The sequence below is a fragment of the Chiloscyllium plagiosum genome, unplaced genomic scaffold (assembly GCF_037043375.1).
Source record: "Chiloscyllium plagiosum isolate Xiang-an unplaced genomic scaffold, Cpla_swu_hap1 HiC_scaffold_2, whole genome shotgun sequence".
Lineage (NCBI taxonomy): Eukaryota > Metazoa > Chordata > Chondrichthyes > Orectolobiformes > Hemiscylliidae > Chiloscyllium > Chiloscyllium plagiosum.
The window spans coordinates 122,063,183-122,081,758 of record NW_028270140.1 but is presented as its reverse complement, the minus strand read 5'-3'; the positions used below and the strand labels follow the sequence as shown (position 1 = coordinate 122,081,758).

General features: G+C 40.7%; 1 protein-coding gene across 3 annotated transcripts in view; it reads left to right on the top strand.

Moving 5' to 3' along the window:
* The window catches only part of LOC122558517 (KH homology domain-containing protein 4-like), a 72,952-nt gene that overhangs the window by 39,539 nt on the left and 14,837 nt on the right, over positions 1–18,576 (top strand). For 2 of the 3 annotated variants that reach the window (XM_088000346.1, XM_088000348.1), the window contains 3 exons: positions 4,645–4,705; positions 7,252–7,589; positions 17,573–17,740. In XM_088000346.1, coding sequence (XP_087856472.1) covers positions 4,645–4,705; positions 7,252–7,589; positions 17,573–17,740 — 567 coding nt within the window. The remainder of the gene's footprint in view (positions 1–4,644; positions 4,706–7,251; positions 7,590–17,572; positions 17,741–18,576) is intronic. The other variant, XM_088000347.1, reaches the window with a different exon arrangement.

Here is an 18,576-nt window from a genome sequence, read left to right as displayed (position 1 = left end):
AGCCTTCTGAAAGTTCAAATAAACCACATCCACTGGCTCTCCCTTACCAACTCCACTAGTTAAATCCTCAAATGATTCCCACAGATTTATTAAGTATGATTTCCCTTTCATAAATCCATGCTGACTCTGTCTGATCCTATCATTGTTTTCCGAGTGCTCTGCTGTAAAATCTCTTATAATAGAGTCCAGCATTTTCCCTATTGTCAGTGCCAGGCTAATCTACCTTTAATTCCGTATTTTCTATCTTCATTTTTTTAAATAGTGTGTTTACAGTAGCTACCCTCCAATCTATAGGAACAGTCCCAGAGTCAATGGAGTCTTAAAAGGTGACCACCAGGAGCCACTTTCTTAACTAGTGCGGGATTTAGATTATCAGGCCCTAAGGCTTTTTAGCCTTTAATTCAATTGATTGTCTCTACACCATTTTCTTGCTGATACCAATACTGATTTCCTTCAGTTGCTCCTTCTCACTAGGCCATGTGTTCTCCAATGCTTTTGTGATGTATTTGTGTTTGCCTTTGTAAAGACAGAACCAAAGTATGTATTTAATTGGCAGAAAGTGAGGACTGCAGATGCTGGAGACCAGAGTTGAAAAGCGTGGTGCTGGAAAAACGCAGCAGGCCGGGCAGCATCTGAGGAGCAGGAAAATCGACGTTTCGGGCATAAGCCCTTGTTCAGGAATGAGGCTGGTGTGCCAAGCGGGCTGAGATAAAAGGTGGGGGGGGGGGGGGGCGCTGGGAATATGATAGGTGAAAGGAGGTGAGGGTGATAGGCCGGAGAGGGGGTGGGAGCGGAGAGGTCGGGAAGAAGATTTCAGGTCAAGAGGGCGGTGCTGAATCCGGGAGTTGGGACTGAGATAAGGTGGGGGGGAGGGGAAATGAGGAAGCTGGAGAAATCTACATTCATCCTGTGTGGTTGGAGGGTTCCTAGGTGGAAGATGAGGCACTCTTCCTCCAGGCGTCGTGTGGCCAGGGTCTGGCGATGGAGGAGGCCAAGGACCTGCATATCCTTGGCGGAGTGGGAGGGGGAGTTAAAGTGTTCAGCCACAGGGCGGTTGGGTTGGTTGGTGCGGGTGTCCCAGAGATGTTCCCTGAAACGTTCTGCAAGTAGGCGGCCTGTCTCCCCAATGTAGAGGAGACCACATCAGGTGCAGTGGATACAGTAAATGATGTGTGTGGAGGTGCAGGTGAATTTGCGACGGATGTGGAAGGATCCATTGGGGCCTTGGGGGGAGGTGTGGGTGCAAGTTTTGCATTTCTTGCGGTTGCAGGGGAAGGTGCCAGGAGTGGAGGTTGGGTTGGTGGGGGGGTGTGGACCTGACAAGGGAGTGACGGAGGGAATGGTCTCTCCGGAACACTGATAGGAGTGGGGAGGGAAATATATCCCTGGTGGTGGGGTCAGTTTGGCTGAACATTTTAACTACCCCTCCCACTCCACCAAGGACATGCAGGTCCTTGGCCTCCTCCATCGCTAGACCCTGGTCACACGACACCTGGAGGAAGAGTGCCTCATCTTCCGCCTAGGAACCCTCCAACCACACGGGATGAAAGTAGATTTCTCTAGCTTCCTCATTTCCCCTCCCCCCACCTTACCTCAGTCCCAACCCCCGGATTTAGCACCGCCTTCTTGACCTGCAATATTCTTCCCGACCTCTCCGCCCCCACCCCCTCTCCGGCCTATCATCCTCACCTCCTTCTACCTATCCCAGCGCCCCTCCCCCAAACCCCCCTTACCTTTTATCTCAGCCCGCTTGGCACACCAGCCTCATTCCTGAAGAAGGGCTTATGCCCGAAATGTCGATTCTCCTGCTCCTCGGATGCTGCCTGGCCTGCTGTGCTTTTCCAGCACTACACTTTTCAACTATGTATTTAATTGGTCTACTATCTCTTTATTTCACATTGTAACTTGCACTGTTTCTGACTATAAGTGACCTATGTTTGTCTTCACCGATGTTTTGTCCTCTTTACCTACTTTTGCAATCAGTTTGTATATTTCCCACAAGCTTATCTCATAACCCCCTGCCCCACCACCATCACCACCTTAAGAAATCCCTTTATTCTCCTTTGCTGCACTCTAAACTGGTATCAATCATCAGGTCTGCTGCTATTTTTGGTCAGTGTATATGCCTTTTCTTAAATGTAATATATCCTTAATTTCCTTTGTGAGTCATCGGTGGACTACCTTTCATGTTTTCTTTTCGTGCCGAACAGGAATGAGCAATTGTTAAGATCCTCTGTGCACTCATTAGATGTTTGCTATTTCCTATCTACTGTCATCTATTTAAATATTTAACATTTCCCAATTTGCCATAGCCACCTCACGGCTCATACCATTATTTTTTCCTTTAATTAAATTCAGGACCCTAGTCTCAGAATCAATTTTGTCTCCCTGCTCCCTAATGAAGAATCCTTTTATATTATGGTTGCACTTCCCACAGTGGACCTTGAACTGCTATTTTGCCAACTCTTCCTTTCTCATTACACAATACGCAGTCTAGGATAGCCTTTTGTCTGGTTGGCTTTTCATTGTATTGATCCAGGAAACTATCTCATGCGCACTTCAGGAATTTAGAGGAGGCAGAGTGGCTTAGTGACTCAGGAAATGTTTTGGGTTCAAATCCTGGCATGTCTGACTGTGGATTTGAATTCAGTTTTTAAAAACTCTGCAATTAAGAGTTGAATGATTACCTTGAAACAGTTGTCAATTGTCAGAAAAGCCATCAGGTTCACTACCCTTAGGAAGGGAAACTGTCTTTCTTACCAGGCCTGGTCTATGTGAGTCCAGACCCACAGCAATGTGGTTGACACTTAACAGCCCTCTGGCAATTAAATATTGCCAATAAGTACTGGCCTAACCCTCAACATCGACTCCCATGAATGAATAGAAAAAGATTCCTCTTCCTCTTCACTCATTTGCCCAATACAGGTTTAAGTCACCCATCATTACAGCTATATCTTAAGTGCTTGCATCTCTAATTTCTTGTTTAATGCCTTTTCCAATGTTACCCTACAGTTTGGGTGTCTGCATGCAGCCCTCAATCTTATTTTCTGTCCCTTTTTAAGCCTCTCCAAGCATTTCTAAGCTCTCCCTATAACATTCTTGGTCCCATTCACATTATTTTGCATTGTGTCACTGTTTGACCCTCGACCTTGAATTCTCTATTTTCCATTCAGTTTTGTTTTGGGCCTTGTTTTCCTGTCATCAGTCTCCCTGTACATGTTCCCATTTACGACCTTTCCAACTGCACTAGCAAATATTTTGTCTCGAACATCAGTTCCAGTCCTGTTCAGGGGCAACCTGTCTAGCTTATACTGGTCCTGATATGTCAGGAACATGAAACCCTCTCCTTTGCATCATCTCTCCAGCCACTTTATCTGATATATCCTATTTCTATTTTGACTAATACATGGCACTGATAGCAGTTTTGAGATCACTACCTTTGGGGTTCTCCTTTTTAAAATTGCTTCTTAACTCCCTTTTAAGACCTTATCCTTTTTTTCAATAATGCAGTTGGTATTGATGCGTACCACGACCACTGGCTATTGATTCTCCAACTCCAGAATGTCCTATAACCATTCCAAGATATCCTTGACCTCAGCGCCTGGGGGTAAACTTATTATTCTGAAGTGACATTTGTAGTCACAGCAACATCTCCTCATGATTGAATCCCCTATTAATATACCCTTTCTACACTTATTCCTCTTCTCCCATACAGGAGAACCAACTGTGGTGTAAAGAATTTGGTTGTTGCTATTTTCCTCTGAGAGGCCACTCTCCCCAACTGCATAACAAATAGTATATGTGTTGTATAATCTATCTGAGTAACATTAGTCAGTGAGAGATTAGTAACTGCTTATAAATGGGTCTTAGGGCCTTAAGATATTTTTCTGGGTTAAAAAACAAGTTACTGTTTAGTGTCAATTAATCTTTTCATTGATTGAACTTTAGTTTTCAATGAAGGTATAGTTTTCTCTTTGGGTTTCTTAAAAATATTTTTGATCACTTAAAACAAAACAAGAGCAATGGACTAAATTTCAACGTTATATTCCTTTTTAAATTTTATAATTTACCATAATATTGATAGATGTTTCCTGTAATTTAATAGAAAGATGTCAGTAACAATTGATTTTCCATAGAAATATAATTGCCTATAAACATACAACGGCTACATCTATTATTTCAGAGAAAAAGTGAGGATTGCAGATGCTGGAGATCAGAGTTGAGAGTGTGTTGTTGGAAAAGCATAGCAGCTCAAGCAGCATCCGAGGAGCAGGAGAATCGGCGTTTCGGGCAAAAGCCCTTCACAAACCTCTCCAAAACGTCAGTTCTCCTGCTCCTTGGATGCTGCCTGACGTGCTGTGCTTTTCCAGCACCACAAGCTCAATATTATTATTTCACTGATCATGGCAACTGAGTTGACCATACTTGAGCTGGAAGAAATTAATAATGGCATTATTTTTATAGACAAGAAATTGTGCTTAGATGTTGATTATAATCCTGTGTTGGAAACAGGTTATATTGTAGTTTGGAATACATAATTCAGAGGATAAGATGTACATTCTGACTTAAGTCCATATTTAGTCTACATACTGGAATAATTTTGTAACGTTCATTTGTGAATGTTGTCTTTCTTCTTTCTTCAAGGTACATGCAGAATATTCTAGATACCAAAGCCAGATTACATCAGGACTGGGTCCACCATCAGGTATTCTTGTGGGACTGATGCAAACATTCAGAAACATAAATATTCAAGTCAGTTGTTTTACTTGTTGCTTCCATTTAACTTGGAAGGTTGTCAGGCTGCAGGAGATTGTAGAGGTAGGAATTTGTGAGGCCATGGAGAGATTTCAAAACAGGGATGACAGTTGTAAGAAGATCAAGAACTTGCTTGTCTGGAAACCAGTGTAGGGGAGCAAGTTTAGGAGGACAGGGTGAAAATGACTTTCTAAGCATTAGAACAAGACAGCAGAGTTCTAGATTACCTCAATTTTATAGAGGGGCAAATGTAGAAGACCATCCAGAAGTGCATAGAAGTTGTCAATTCTATACATAACAAAGGCACAAATGTGGTTACAGCAGCCAATAAGCTGAGATGGGGAAAATGTTGGGCAATCCTACAGAAGTGGAGAAAAGCAGTCTTAATGTTAGCATAGTCAGAACCCTATCTTGGGAGCAGATATGACCTCATGGTCGTAAACTATCTAGTTTAGTGTCAGTTGCTAAAGAGAGGGATGCAATTCGCGCAAGGAAACAGTTTGCAATGACTGTAGTCTGCCCAAGATTTAACTGGAGGAAATCTCTGCTTTGCTAGATGAATTTGATGGTTTGTCTGTAATTAGATACAAATAGTACTTGGTGAGTGTAGTTCATCAGCTGGATGATGGTGGCAAGTCATTGGAGGAGGTAAGTGAGGTCAGTCTTATCAAAAGCTATAGATAGGTTAAGAATGAAGCAGAAGGATATGGTAACCTTTATCACAGTCATGTGGGATGTCATTTGTGACTTTGGTAAGAGCAGCTTTGGTATAGTGGCAAGGACAGAAAGTTGGTAGAAGGGATTCAATCAGGGAGTTCCAGGAAAGATGTGAGGAACAATGACAGATTTAAAAGGGAATAGGACAACACTTGTAGAGAGAGAAATAACATCAATATCTCCAAATGTGGGAGCAGGAGGGGAAGTAGAATGATTAATAATTTATTGGAAACAATTTTTAAATTCTTGATGTTGACTAGATCAATACTACTTGTCCATCCTAATTCCCTTGTGATTGTGGAGGTGAGCCACATTCTCAAACTGCTGTAGTCCCACTTGTTGATGCTGCACCCATAGTGGTGTTACTGAAGGAATTTCAGAATTTTTACCAATGAAAATGAATGCACAGTCTTGTAGTTCCAAGTGAGGATGGTGTGTGGCCTAGAGGGGAATATGAGGACACTGTTTACTTGTGTTTGCTGCTTGTCCTTCCAGTTGGTAGAGTTTGTGCTAGAATAGATCGTAGATATAATAGTTGTAGTGTTGTAAATTTCTTCGACTCTGGAAAATTCCTGGCAAATTGGAAATAAGCAAACACTCGAGTTTGTTCAGTGGGCAGAAAGCAGAAATTTGTAGGCCAGTTAGCCTTAATGTTTTTCATGTGGAATGTTATAGAATTCATTATTAAGGAACCTATATCTGTTACTTGGAAAATCATGATTTGATCAGGCAGAACCAACAAGGCCTTTTGAAAGGAAAATTGTGTTTCTCTGATTTATTAGAGATGTTGTTGGATGAGTTAATATTTACACTGGATAGAGTGAATCCCATTGAAATGGTGCTTCCAAAGGCGTTTGACAAGTTATCACATAGAAGACAAGACACGACATAGAAGTTAACATATTAGAATGGTTAATGGGTATAGGTAGTACAAAACAGTAGGGAGTACCAGGAAGTAACTTCTTGACTCTCCAAAGCCTGTCTACCATCTTCAAGGCACAAGTCAGGAGTGTGATGTAATATTCCAAACATGCCAGGACATGTATAGCCTCAATAGCGATTGAAGCAAGACAAAGCAGTCTGCAGATGAGGTTCTGACTGTATGACATGAGCACCACATACACATTAACTCTATCTACCACTGACCAACAGTAGCAGCAGTGTACACAATCAGAAGATGTACTACAGACGTTCACGTAAGCTCTTTAGACAGCACTTTCCATGATTACTACTATCTATGAGAGCCTTTCTCCTTGGATGATGATGGCTAGCACGGGGGGACATAGCTTTAAATTGAAGGGTGTTATAAATAGGACAGATGTCAGAGGTATGTTCTTCACTCAGTAGTAAGGGCTTGGAATGCCCTTCCTGCAACAGTAGTAGACGCAACTTTAAGGGCATTTAAATGGTCATTGGATAAACATATGGAATGATAGTGGAATAGTGTAAGTTAGATGGGCTGTGGGTTTGCAGATCGGCGCAACATCGAGGGCTGAAGGGCCTGTACTGAACTGTAATGTTCTATGTTCTATCCAGGAAGTCCAGGTAGCAGGTCCATGGGAATGCCACTATCTACACATACCTGTCCAAGTCATTCACTATTCTGATTTGGATATATATTATTTGCTGAACTATTTATGCATGTACATTACGTTGGTTACCTCTCTGTGTTAAGTTGACAGATGTATAATCTCAAGGAGATTAATTAAAAATAAAGGTTTGATATTGGGTAACAACATTTAACCTTGAGTTTATTTTGAAATATTCGATATTTTACAGTCTACTCCATGGTGACACCATCTCCAGCTATGGCTCCTACCCAGAATCCAGTCTCTGTTTTAGCTCCAGTGATGACGTCACAGCCATATTCCATTCAGCCTCAGACATCTGTCCCGTACACATTTGCCAACACAAATGCACAGTATACTGCACAGCAGTTCAGGCAGCCTCTTCCAACACCGTATACTGCTGGGCTTCCTGCAGAGATCTCTCAAAATCAAGTAGTGTCTGGGATCATGAATCCTGGAACTCAGAACAACTTTCAGGTGCCACAGCCCATGCCAGGACCTTGTTACACACCACAGCCTTTGCAGCAAGCTGGAACAAGTATGCAGCAGGTAAGCATAAAGGGAATCAATTGTTTGGATAATATCATCCACTGTATTTATAATTGAACTTTGTACGCATTTGTTTAACAGTCTGCGAAGCATAGAAACATAGAGTGCTGTCAGCCGTTCGTCTCTTTGAGCCTGCTGTACTGTTCAATATGATCATAACTGTTCCTCCTTTCTCCCCTTATCCTTTGATCCCTTTAGTCTCAAGAACTATACCTACATCTTACTTGAAAGTCTTTATTGTTTTAGTTTCAAAAGTTATCTGTGGTAGAGAATTCCACAGGCTCACCACTCTTTGGGTGAAGATTTTTTTAGACTCCTGTTTCTTGACTCCCAGGTTATTGGGAACATCCTTGCTGCACCTACCTGCCTGATCCTGTTAAAATGTTAGAGGTTTCAATGAGATACTCCCCCCCCCCCCATTCTTCTAAACTCCAGTATATTATAGTCCTAACCAATCCAATGTCTCCCTGTGTGTTAGTCTTGCCATCCCAAGAATCAGTCTGTTAAACCTTCTTTGCACTCCCTAATAGCCAGAACATCTTGGCCCTGATAAGGAGACCAGAACTACACACAATACTCCAGATATGGTCTTAGCAATGTCCTGTACAATTGCAGCAAGATATCTCTGCCTTCTACTCAAATCCTCGCTATGAACCTTGGCTGTCTTCACCGCCTGCTGTACCTGCATGCTTACTGATGCATGAGGGCACCCTGCATCACCCCTTCCCCAGTTTATTGTAATTCTAATCTGTCTGCCTGTTTTTGCTACCAAAGCAGATAACCTCATACTTATTCACATTATACCTGCATCTGCCACATATTTTCTCACATAGCTTGTCAAAATTGAAGCTTTAAAAATAAAAGCAAATTACCGCGGATGCTGGAATCTGAAACCAAAAGAGAAAATGCTGGAAAATCTCAGCAGGTCTGGCAGCATCTGAAAGGAGAGAAAAGAGCTGACGTTTCGAGTTTAACTGACCCTTTGTCAAAGCTCCTTTGACAAAGGGTCAGTTCGACTCGAAACATCAGCACTTTTCTCTTCTTAGAGATACTGCCAGACCTGCTGAGATTTTGCAGCATTTTCTCAAAATTGAAGTTTCTCTGCATCCTCCTCACAGTATACCCTTCCAGTTTTGTGATATCTTCAAACTTGAAGATATTCCACGTTATTTCCTCATCTAAATCATTAATACATATTGTGAATAGTTGGGGTTCAAACACTGATTCCTGTGGTACCCTACTAGTCACTGCCTGCCACTCAGAAAAATGAACACAAAAAATCTGTGGATGCTGGAAATCTGAAACAAAAATGACAGTGTTGGAGAAATGCAGGTGTGGCAATGTCTGTTGAGAGAAAAAGAGTTAATATTTCAAGTCCAGTGACCTTCCATCAGAAATGTTCAAGATCAAGCTTGAGTCATCTGATGTAATAGTTCCGAGATAGCTTGTTGATTTTTGTATTCTTTCAGGAGATATTGCGGTCTCTGGCAAGGTTAGCATCTTTCATGCATCTTTCATTCATCTTTAATTGCATTTGAACTGAATTGCTTGTTCGTGCATTTAGTAAAACAGTTAAGAGTCAGTCACATTGCTGTGGATCTGATGTCTCATGTAGACCAGATCAGGGACATTAGATTTCCATCTTGATTGTACATCAGTAAACCAGATGATTTTTGTTTTTAACAACCATCAGATAATATCATGGTCAACACTACTAAAACCAGCTTTCAATTCCATACTTGTTTTTAATAGACAGATTGTTCAGATAGATAGATCAGTGGCAGAGGAAATTTAAAACTGATAGGTATGAAATGATGCACTTGGGCAGAAGTAACAAGATAAGGGAGTACTCAATGATTGGCAAGGCACTCAGAAACTTAGAGGGATCTTGGGTTGCTTGTCTTCAGATCATTGACGGGTTAATAGGGTAGTCAAGGATGCATATGGGTCACTTACCTTGTGGTACATATCATAAAGCAGGGAGGTTAGGTTGGAGTGTACAGAACTTCAGTTAGGCCACAGATGAAGCTCTGTGTACAATTCTCATCACCGCACTATAGAAAGAATGTGATTGCATTGGAGAGGATGTAAACGAGATTCACTAGGATATAGCCTGGGATAGAACAGGCTTTGAAGAGACTCTAGATAAGTTCAGGTTGTTTTCTTTGGTGCAGAGAAGGCTGACAGGGAATGTGATTGAAGTGTATAGATTATGAGGGGCATAGATAGGGTGAATAGGAAGCAGTTATTCGACCTAGTTGAAGGGTCATTAAAACGGAGGCATAATTCTAAACAAGATTTAAACAAGATTTGAGGGGAAACATATCCACCCACATGGTGAAAATCTAGATTACACTGACTGGGAGGGCAATTGAGTTGGGTAACATCTCAACCATTTCAAATGCTCATCCAAGTATTTTTTAATGTTATAACATTCAAGGCTGTAGGCCAAGTGCTGGGAAGTGGAATTAGTGAAAACTTAATTATCACCACAGACTCACTGCCTGAAGAACTTCTTCTATACTGTGTGATTCTGTGAATTGAATTTAAACTGGTAGGTTTGAACTCATTAACCTGGGTTTCTGGATTACTAGCCCAGCATTATGGCCAGTATGCTGCCATCTCCCTGCTTTGTTTTAGAATGCTTATGTGAAGCAAAGTGAGTAAATTCACCCTTGTCCCAGAGGAACATAGGGCGGCTCTCTGAATGGAGAGAGACTGGTGATTGTATAACCTAAGGATAATTGAATTTCAAGGGGTGATAGTTAGATTCTCTCCTGTTGGGGATGGTCATTCCCTGGTATTTGTATGGCATGAGTGTTACTTGCCATTTTACAGCCCCAGGCCCATTTTAGAAGTCTTGTTGCATTTGGACATGGAGTGCCTTGGTATCTGAGGAGTCACGAATAAGCTGAGCATTGTGCAATCATAAGCAAATGTCCCATTTCTGACCTTATAATGGAGTGAAAGACATTGAAGAAGTGGTTAAAGATAGTTGGTTCTCTTCAATGTGCCTAAGCAGAGATGTCCTGGAACTCAGATGATTGATGTTTAACAACCACAGCCATCTTCCTTTGTACCAGGTATGACTCTAATCAGTGGACAGTTTTCCCAAGTTACTATTGAGTGCAGTATTTCTAGGGCTCTTTGTTGCCACATTCTGTCAAAGGCAGTCTTGAGGGTAGTAACTCTCACCTTGCCTCTGAATTCCAATTCTTTTGTCTTGTAATAAGGTCAAGAGCTGAGTGGCTGTGGCAGAACTCTAAGTGAGTATCAGTGAGCTGCTTTTTGGTAACCAAGTGTTGCTTGATAGTACAATTGATGATTTCTTTCATCACTTTACTGACAGTTGAGAATAGACTGATGGTGTGGAAATGTACCGATTTGGTTTTGTCCTGCATTTTGCACATAAGTAGGCAAGTTTCCACATGGTTGGGCAGATGCTAGTGTTGTAGCTGTACTGGAACAGGTTGGCTAGGAGTACAGCAAGATGGAGCACAAACTTCTTCAAGACTGAAGAACACAAGTCTTCAGTACTACTAATGGAATGTTGTCCGCGGCCATAGCCTTTGTACTGTCCAGTGCCTCTAGCTGATTCTTGATGTCACATGAAGAGTATTGATTTGGCTGACAACTCTCATCTGTAATACTGGACACTTCTGGAGGAGGCTTGGATGGATCATTCGCTCATCACTTCTGGCTAAAGGACAGTTGCGAATGCATCAACTTTATCTTTCCACTAATATGACGGGAATATTGGTGGAGCATCCTCCAGTGAATTGTCAGGTATAAGAAAAGTAGACCAGTGGAACATTAGCTTTATAGCAAGCGGACAAGAATATAAATTCAAGAAAGTTTAGGTAGAGTCTAAGCCTCTGTTTGACTGATTTTGGAGTAGTGTGTGTAACTTTGGACACTGTTTTACATCATTCTGGCTTTGGAAGAGTAAAGCAGATTCAACAGAATATTGTCCAGTAATGTAGGGTAACTTGTATTTCTTGAAATATAGATAAGTCAACATTAATTTGTTCGAGGTTTTTAAAATTTTGGTAGTAATTGGTCGGGTAGTTAGAAATTATTCCTGCTGATGAAAGTGTAGAACAAAGCAACATAGCTTTAAAATGAGAACTAGGCCACTGAAGAGTAATACAACATGCAGGTATGGTAGAAGTGTGGAAATCCTTATCACCAAAATCACTGTTAGCATATTTCACACTTTTTTGCCAAAGATTGCTTGAGGTTTTAGTAGATGAGGTAGACCAGAGTATGAACCATGATATGATTGAAAGGTGGAACAGGCTTGTGGAGTTTAAATGCAAATAAATGCGATAGAGATCAATGCTGCTACTGTACATTAAACTTTATCTGCTATTTTGTAGCTAATTACTTTGATTATCATTGTTGTTTTGCAATTTTCTTTGTTCTTCTAAGGAATTACTGTATCACAATTCGGTATCATATGCAAATTTCAATACTGCAGTAATGTATCCAAGTCGTTGATATTAATTTCCAGATGCAAACTCAGGATTGAACTCATCTGTACTCAGTTTGAATCTCATCTTAAACTTAACCTAAAGTGTGGGCAATTTTTAACTTTTTGCTTCACATCCCATCCAACTACACCTGACTAATGCCCTATTTTCCTTGCACTTTTTAAAATTATGTAAGTTCTCAATTATCTATTACTTTAAAATGTGTGCTTATAGTCCTTAACATCCAGTATTGTTACTAAAAGATTCTGTCCATAAAGACTGATATTGCCTATGCTATGATATCTGGATTGAGAATTAAGTTATGAAAAGTGATTATATAACCTGGAGTTGTAGTCCTTGGAATTTGGAAATTTTGGAGGATGAATGATTTCTATTATATAGAAACAATTGCTGCTAAATTGGCAAATGTAGAATTCTGAGATGTTGTCTAAACATTGGAACCAGATTTTTCAAGAATGAAATTAGGAAGTACTTCTACACACACATGGTTGTACATGTTCAGCACTCTTATCTTGCAGTTAGTAGTAGATGCTAAATCAATTGTTAATTTTAAATCTAAGGTTGATGGATATTTTTTCTCTAAAAGTAATGAGATGTGGCCATAGACCAGGAATTACATCACAGATCAGTTACCATCATGTGGAATGGCAAAATAGGCTTGGCAGAGATGGTGGTGTAGTGATAATATCACTGGGCTAATAATCCAGAGGTCCAGGTAAAGGCTGTGGGAACATGGGTTCAAATCCCACCATTGCAGCTAATGGAATTTAAATTGAATTAATGGAATCTAGAATAGAAAATTCTTCTTCATATAATGTGACTGTCAAACCATCGTTGATTGTTGTAAAAGCCTTGGTTCACTAATGGGCAGCACGGTGGCTCAGTGGTTAGCACTGCTGCTTCACAGTGTCAGGGACTCGGGTTCAATTCCAGCCTCGGGTGACTGACTGGGTGGAGTTTGCACATTCTCTCTGTATCTGCGTGGGTTTCCTCCCACAGTCTGAAGATGTTCAGGTTAGGTGGATTGGCCATGCTGAATTGCCCATTGTATGTACGCTAGATGGATTAGCCATGGGAAATCCGGGGATAGAGTACAGGGATGGGTCTGGGTGGAATGCTCTTCAGAGTGTCTGTGTGAGCTTGTTGGGCTGAATGACCTGTTTCCACACTGTATGGATTCTATGATGAAGATTCCTTTGAATATGTCCTTTGGGAAGGAAATCTGCCTTCATGATCTGATCTGGTCTGCACACGACTCCAGACAGATCTTCACTACACTCTGAAATAGCATAGTAAACCATTAAGTTCACGTGCAATTAGAAATGGGTAACGAATGCTAGGTTGACCACCAATACCAATTGTTCTGAACTAGGTTAGATTCCTTACAGTATGGAAACAAGTCCACACCGACTGTCTGAAGAGTAACCCACCCAGACCCGTTCCCCTATCCTACATTTACCCCTGACTAACACTATGGGCAGTTTAGCATGGCCAGTTCATCTGACCAGCACATCTTTGGACTGTAGGAGGAGACCCAAGCAGGCACGGAGAATGTGCAAACTCCACATTGACCGTCACCCAATGCGGAAATTGAACCCGGGTCCCTGGTGCTGTGAGGCAGCAGTGCAAACCACTGAGCCACAGTGCTGCCCATTAGTGAACTAAAAACTAGAACTAAGTTCTAGTGAACTAAGTGGCTGACTCTTCCTATACTCACTACTACTATTACTGCTTATGCTTCTATGTTATCACTCAGATCTGTAACTTTTCTATTTGCTCTCTGCATCTGATGATAAAGGATGCAACATTTTATTTAAGTTTAATCTCTTCCATTAATTTATTGACTTTTGTTCTGCAATTTCAGTGATGTTATCGACCTTGGTGCTTCATGTAGGCATTTCAATTTTGAAGTTGTCAGCTTCCAAAATAGGACTTCAAGTCCTGTTATTGAAATTGTGGAGATGAAAAGCTGAGTATCGGGAATAACTACTTTCAGAAGTAAAATCTAGTGGAAGACGACCGCTTCCAGATTTTCACATTTTTTTGGGGGATATATTGCTGTTGCTGTTTGGACCATACTTATTGGCTATTCATAGTTGTCCTTAGAAGGTAATGAAATGCAAGCAATTCCTTATTAGAGTGGCTTCCCAGGTGATTATTTAGATTAGAGAACATTTTAGAGGATGTTAAAGGTTAGCCTTTGCAAAGCTTTGGGTTCTCTTATACTTTGATCTTTCAGTTAAAATTAATTACAGTTACAGACTGAGTTTGAGAGAGTCAACCTAAAGAATTACTAGTCCTAATTGGTTACAACATCCAATCAAAGTGCAAACATAGAATTCATTTAGTTTATTAAAACTGATACAAAAGAAATAATGCATGATAAAAGCGGTGGATTCAGGTTGATTCACGAATGGAATACCAGCCTCATGGACACATGTCTCTTGTTCTTTACTGTTGACTTTAGTTTTCCTTCTAACTTCAGTCATTTCTGGGCACTGACAGACTAAGAATCATGCTTATTGCCAGTCATGAGCCGTTGATAAAGATTAGAAGCAACTTATATTCCAATTGGCTTGTCATTGCACGGTCAAAACATGAACAGTCTCTGAATAGCTAAACAAAATAATCAAAATTCCTGGCAGGTTTTTTTATAAGTAGTCATCTTACTGACATCACTTCCTATTATCTCATGACAATCATATCCCAAATATAATAGTTTGTCCTTTTCAAATTACCAACTTCATAGATCTCTGCCAAGCTAGTGTGGCACCGAAGGAGTAATTTGTATGTCTGCTTCTGATGGTGTGCAATGGTCACATAACTAGTAGAAGATGCAAAGATTGTGGAGTTGCAGATATTGAGGAGGATTGTCAGAGAATACAACAGGATATAGATCAGTTGGAGGCATGGGTAGAAAAATGGCAGGTGGAGTTTTACTCAGCCAAATGTGAAGTGATGCATTTTGAAAGGCAAAGTACAGGTGGAAATTATATAGTGAATGGCAGAACCCTTAGGAGTATTGATATGCAGAGGGATCTAGGTGTCCTAGTCTAAGGATCACTGAAGGTGGCAGTGCAGGTAGATAAGGTGGGAGAAAAGGTCTCTGGCATGCTTGCCTTCATTGGAAGGGGCATTGAGTATAAGGATAGGCAAGTTATGCTGCAGCTTTAGAGAATTAGAGTTAGGCCACACTTGGAATATTGCGTACAGTTCTGGCTACCACATTATCAGAAAGCTGTGGATGCTTTGGAGAGGGTACAGAAAAGGTTTACCAGGATGTTGCCCTGGTATGGGAGAATTTTAGCTATGAACAAAGGTTGGATAAACTGGGTTTGTTTTCACTGGAACATGGGAGGTTGAGGGGTGACCTGATAGCAGATTATAAGATTATGAATGGCGTGGATAAAGTGGAAAGTAAGGGGCTTTTTCCCAGGTTTGAGGGGTCAATTACAAGTGGACACATATTCAAGGTGCTGGGGTGGGGGTTGGTTGGTTGGTTGGTGGTGGTGGTGGAATTTGAGATGTGTGAGGCAGGTTTTTCACACGGAATGGTGAATGCCTTGAACGTGCTGCCAGAGGAGGTGGTGGAAGCAGATACAGTTGCAGCATTCCAGAAGCACCTGGATCATTACATTAATAGGAAGGGAATAGAGGGATATGGACCCTGTAAATGAAGGTACTTCCATTACGGAAGGACAAAATGTGTTGGTCTGTTCCGTGCTGTATTGTTCTTTGTTCTTAGTGATATATTATCATCCAGAATCATATCAGTCTGTAACCCGAGCCCATCATCCTCACTATCAACAACACTCCAATTTTCGTGTCATCTACAAATTTACTAATTAAATCTTCTAATTATTATTGTATATAACAAGCAGCAAGGGTCTAAGCACTGATCCCTGTGTGACATCGCTGGTCACAGGCTTTCAATTATAATGAGAACCCTCCATCACTGTTTGCTTACTATGTATAAGCCAGTTTTGGAATCAGTTTGTCAACTTGCCTCAGATGCCACAGGCTCTAACCTTGTGGACCAGTCTTCCATGTGGGACCTTGTCAAAGGCCTTACTAAAGTTCATGTAAACCACATTAGCTGCATTAACTTCATTATATTTAGTCAACTCTTCAAAAAAACTCATTAAGTTAGTCAACCAGGATCTCTCTCTAATTAATCCGTGCTCACTATCCCTGATCATTCCCCACTTTTTCAAGTATAGATTAATCCTGTTCTTCAGAATTTTTTCCAATAATTTCCCTACGAGTGATGTCAGACTCAGTTTGCCTATCGCGTCTGCCCTTCTTGAACGGAGGAACCACATTATCTATTCTCCACTCATCTGGCACTTCATCTGTGGCCAGTGAAGTATTAAATATATCTGCTAGGGCACCAGCAGTCTCCTTCCTTGCCTCCCATTAGCAGACTGGGATACATCTCATCAGGCCCAGGGATTTATGCACCTGTATGCCTGCTAAATTATCTGATGCCTCCCTTTATTAGTCATAGCATGTTGTAACATCTCAGCATCCCAACTAAAATCTCCAGCTACAATGTCTTTCTGTAGTGAATACAGATAACAATTCATTTAAGACTTTATCCACATTCACGGTTTCATGCACAGATTGCCCTTGTGGTCTCTAATGGGTCCCACTGTTTCCTTGATAGTCTGATAAATCTTAAAATACTTAAAACCCTTGTGATTTCCCTTAATCCTATTTGCCAAAGATATTTTCTGGCCCTTCTTTGCCTTTCTAATTTTCTTTTTAAGCGATCTCTCATACTCTATATGTCTGACATTTTTAATCCACTGTACCTAACATATGCGTTATTTTTATTCTTCAAACTCTCAATTGGCGTTAACATCCAGGAGCTTGCTGCCCTTGCCCTTCACTATTAATGGACCAGCTGGCCCTGAAATCTCACTACACGAATTTTAAAAGGACTCACATTTTCCAAATGTAGACTTATTATGGTCACTGCCCCAAATGCTCCCCCACTCAAACTTTAATCACTTGATCGGCTTCATTCTCTAAGATTAGGTCTAGCGCTGTTGAATCTCTAGTAGTACATACTGGCACTAAAAAAAGCTCTCCTAGATGCACTTCAAAAAATTTCACCCCACCTAATCCTTTCATGCGAAGGGGATCCCAGTTAATGTTAGCAAAGTTGAAGTCTCCTATAACTACAGCCCTGCTTCTTTCTCACATTTGCATGCACATCTCCTCTATCTCCCTCTGACTGTTTAGAGGCTTGTGGTATAATCTCAGCAATATAATCATCCCTTTTTTGTTGAAGCTCCATCCAGATGGCCTCACTTGAAGACCCTTCTTGGATGTCCTCCTTAGTGATTTATCATCATCCATATTAGGAGAATAATTTATATAAAAACAAGCCCTGGTCAGTTGTTTTCAGTTTTAGATATTTGGGTTGTTTAATTTTTCATCAATCTATTATTGTAGTTTTATTAAGTATTTGTCGGTTATTCGTAGGTCCAACCTGTAAACTCTGCTCCAATGCCAGTGTCTTTATCCAGCTCAGAATATCAGTTCCAGACCACAGGTACTAGTAACCCAATGCCACTGCCTCCTCAGCCACAAAAGAGACGTTTTACTGAAGAAAGAGCAGCAAATTCACCAGAAGGTCTTCTTGGATACCGGGTAAGTATACTCATAATGCGTGACCTTAGAAAAAGCCACTGATACATTGCACCAAATAATTAATTGCATTAGGATCTGGGAAGTGATACTCTAAAAGAGGAGAGAGAGAGAGAGGATCCTGACTGACATGATTGTCAACACATAATCCATTGGACAATCCCCTTTTATTGGAAGTGGGAAGAACAGCCAAGACATAACATATGTAATAAAAACAAAATTCTAATGAAACTGCTGCAAAAAAATACCGAAGGCTAATAATAAACAGTTAACTGCATACTTTTAAAACAAAGTACAATGTTGAATTTTGATGGAGAAGTTATGTTCACTGCATATTGTGCAGCTTTATTAATGGTTGTCTGACTGCTAGGCTAACTGGCATGATGATTTCTTGTTTTTAAAAAAAGTACCAAATATTGTTGAATACTTGTTTTAAACAATTAATCATGAGTAGTCACATTATGTGTCTTGTACTTGATTGTTATCTACAAATTTGATTATTCCAGTGCTTTCCTATTTAGGCAAAGCCTCCATTTTAAATTTCTGATTTTTTTTTTACAAAATCAACTCCAATATTTACAACCAATATCAATACTCCTGTTTCAGAAAGGTGGAAGGCCGAAGACAAGAAACTGTAGGCCAGTATGACCTAGGTCGTTGGTAAGATTTTAGAGTCCGTTATTAAGGATGAGATTGCGGGATACTTGGAAGTGCAAAGTAAAATAGGGCTGAGTCAGTACAGCTACGTCACAGGGAGGTCAAACCTGACAAATATAGTGGATTCCTTTGAGGAGGTAATGGGCAACTGAAATAAGGGCGAGCCAGTGGATGTGATATAT